Raw genomic sequence first — 741 nt, forward strand, 5'->3', positions numbered from 1 at the left:
TGGCAAGATTCCGCGGCCCGAGTCCCCAGGGCTCCCGCCGGCGGAGACGGACGGAGGCGCGCGGCCAGGGCGCGCACGCGTGTACCCGCACGTGTACACACACAGGCGCGCGCGCACACTCCACACACGGCCGTCTCCTCCCCCGCCCCCGGGGGCGGGCCTCTTTCTCTTTAAAGAGCAGACGGTCTCCGCGCAAACCCGGGCTCTCTAAGGCCCCGGGGCCCCGACCGAGCCGCTCGCAGCCAATGGGCGCGGCGGAGCGGCTCGAGCGCGCTGACGCGGCGCCAATGGGCGCGCGGGGGCGGGGCCGGCGGCGGAGACACTATTGTTGATGAGGAGGAGCGGCGGCGGCGGCTGCAGCACCTCGCTCCGCGCCGCGGCCCGCGCGCCCCAGGTTCCGGCCTCCGCGCCCCGCCGCCAGCGCCTCCCCCTGCCCCCCGCCTCGCCCCCGTCCCGCGCGGCCCCCGGGGAGGGGCCATGTCCCAGCGGGTGAGGCGCAATGGGTCCCCCACGCCGGCCGGCTCCCTGGGGGGCGGCGCGGTCGCCGCGGCCGGGGGCGCCGGGAGCCGCCTGCAGCCCATGCGGGCGACGGTCCCGTTCCAGCTGAAGCAGCAGCAGCAGCAACATGGCAGCCCCACGCGGAGCAGCAGCAGCGGCGGCGGCGGCGGCGGCAACAACGGCGGCAGCGCGTCGGGCCCCGCGGGCGGCGGCGGGGTCGGCCCGCGCACCGCGTCGCGCAGC

The 741-nt window shown here is 79.1% G+C and overlaps 1 protein-coding gene across 1 annotated transcript in view; it reads left to right on the forward strand.

The window, feature by feature from the left end:
• The first annotated feature begins 203 nt into the window (after nucleotides 1–203).
• The window catches only part of FAM117B (family with sequence similarity 117 member B), a 77,480-nt gene continuing 76,942 nt past the window's right edge, over nucleotides 204–741 (forward strand). Inside the window, exon 1 of the mRNA XM_046659868.1 lies at nucleotides 204–739. Coding sequence (XP_046515824.1) covers nucleotides 478–739 — 262 coding nt within the window. The 5' untranslated portion in view covers nucleotides 204–477. The remainder of the gene's footprint in view (nucleotides 740–741) is intronic.

This window comes from Equus quagga, chromosome 4 (genome assembly GCF_021613505.1).
Source record: "Equus quagga isolate Etosha38 chromosome 4, UCLA_HA_Equagga_1.0, whole genome shotgun sequence".
Classification (NCBI taxonomy): domain Eukaryota; kingdom Metazoa; phylum Chordata; class Mammalia; order Perissodactyla; family Equidae; genus Equus; species Equus quagga.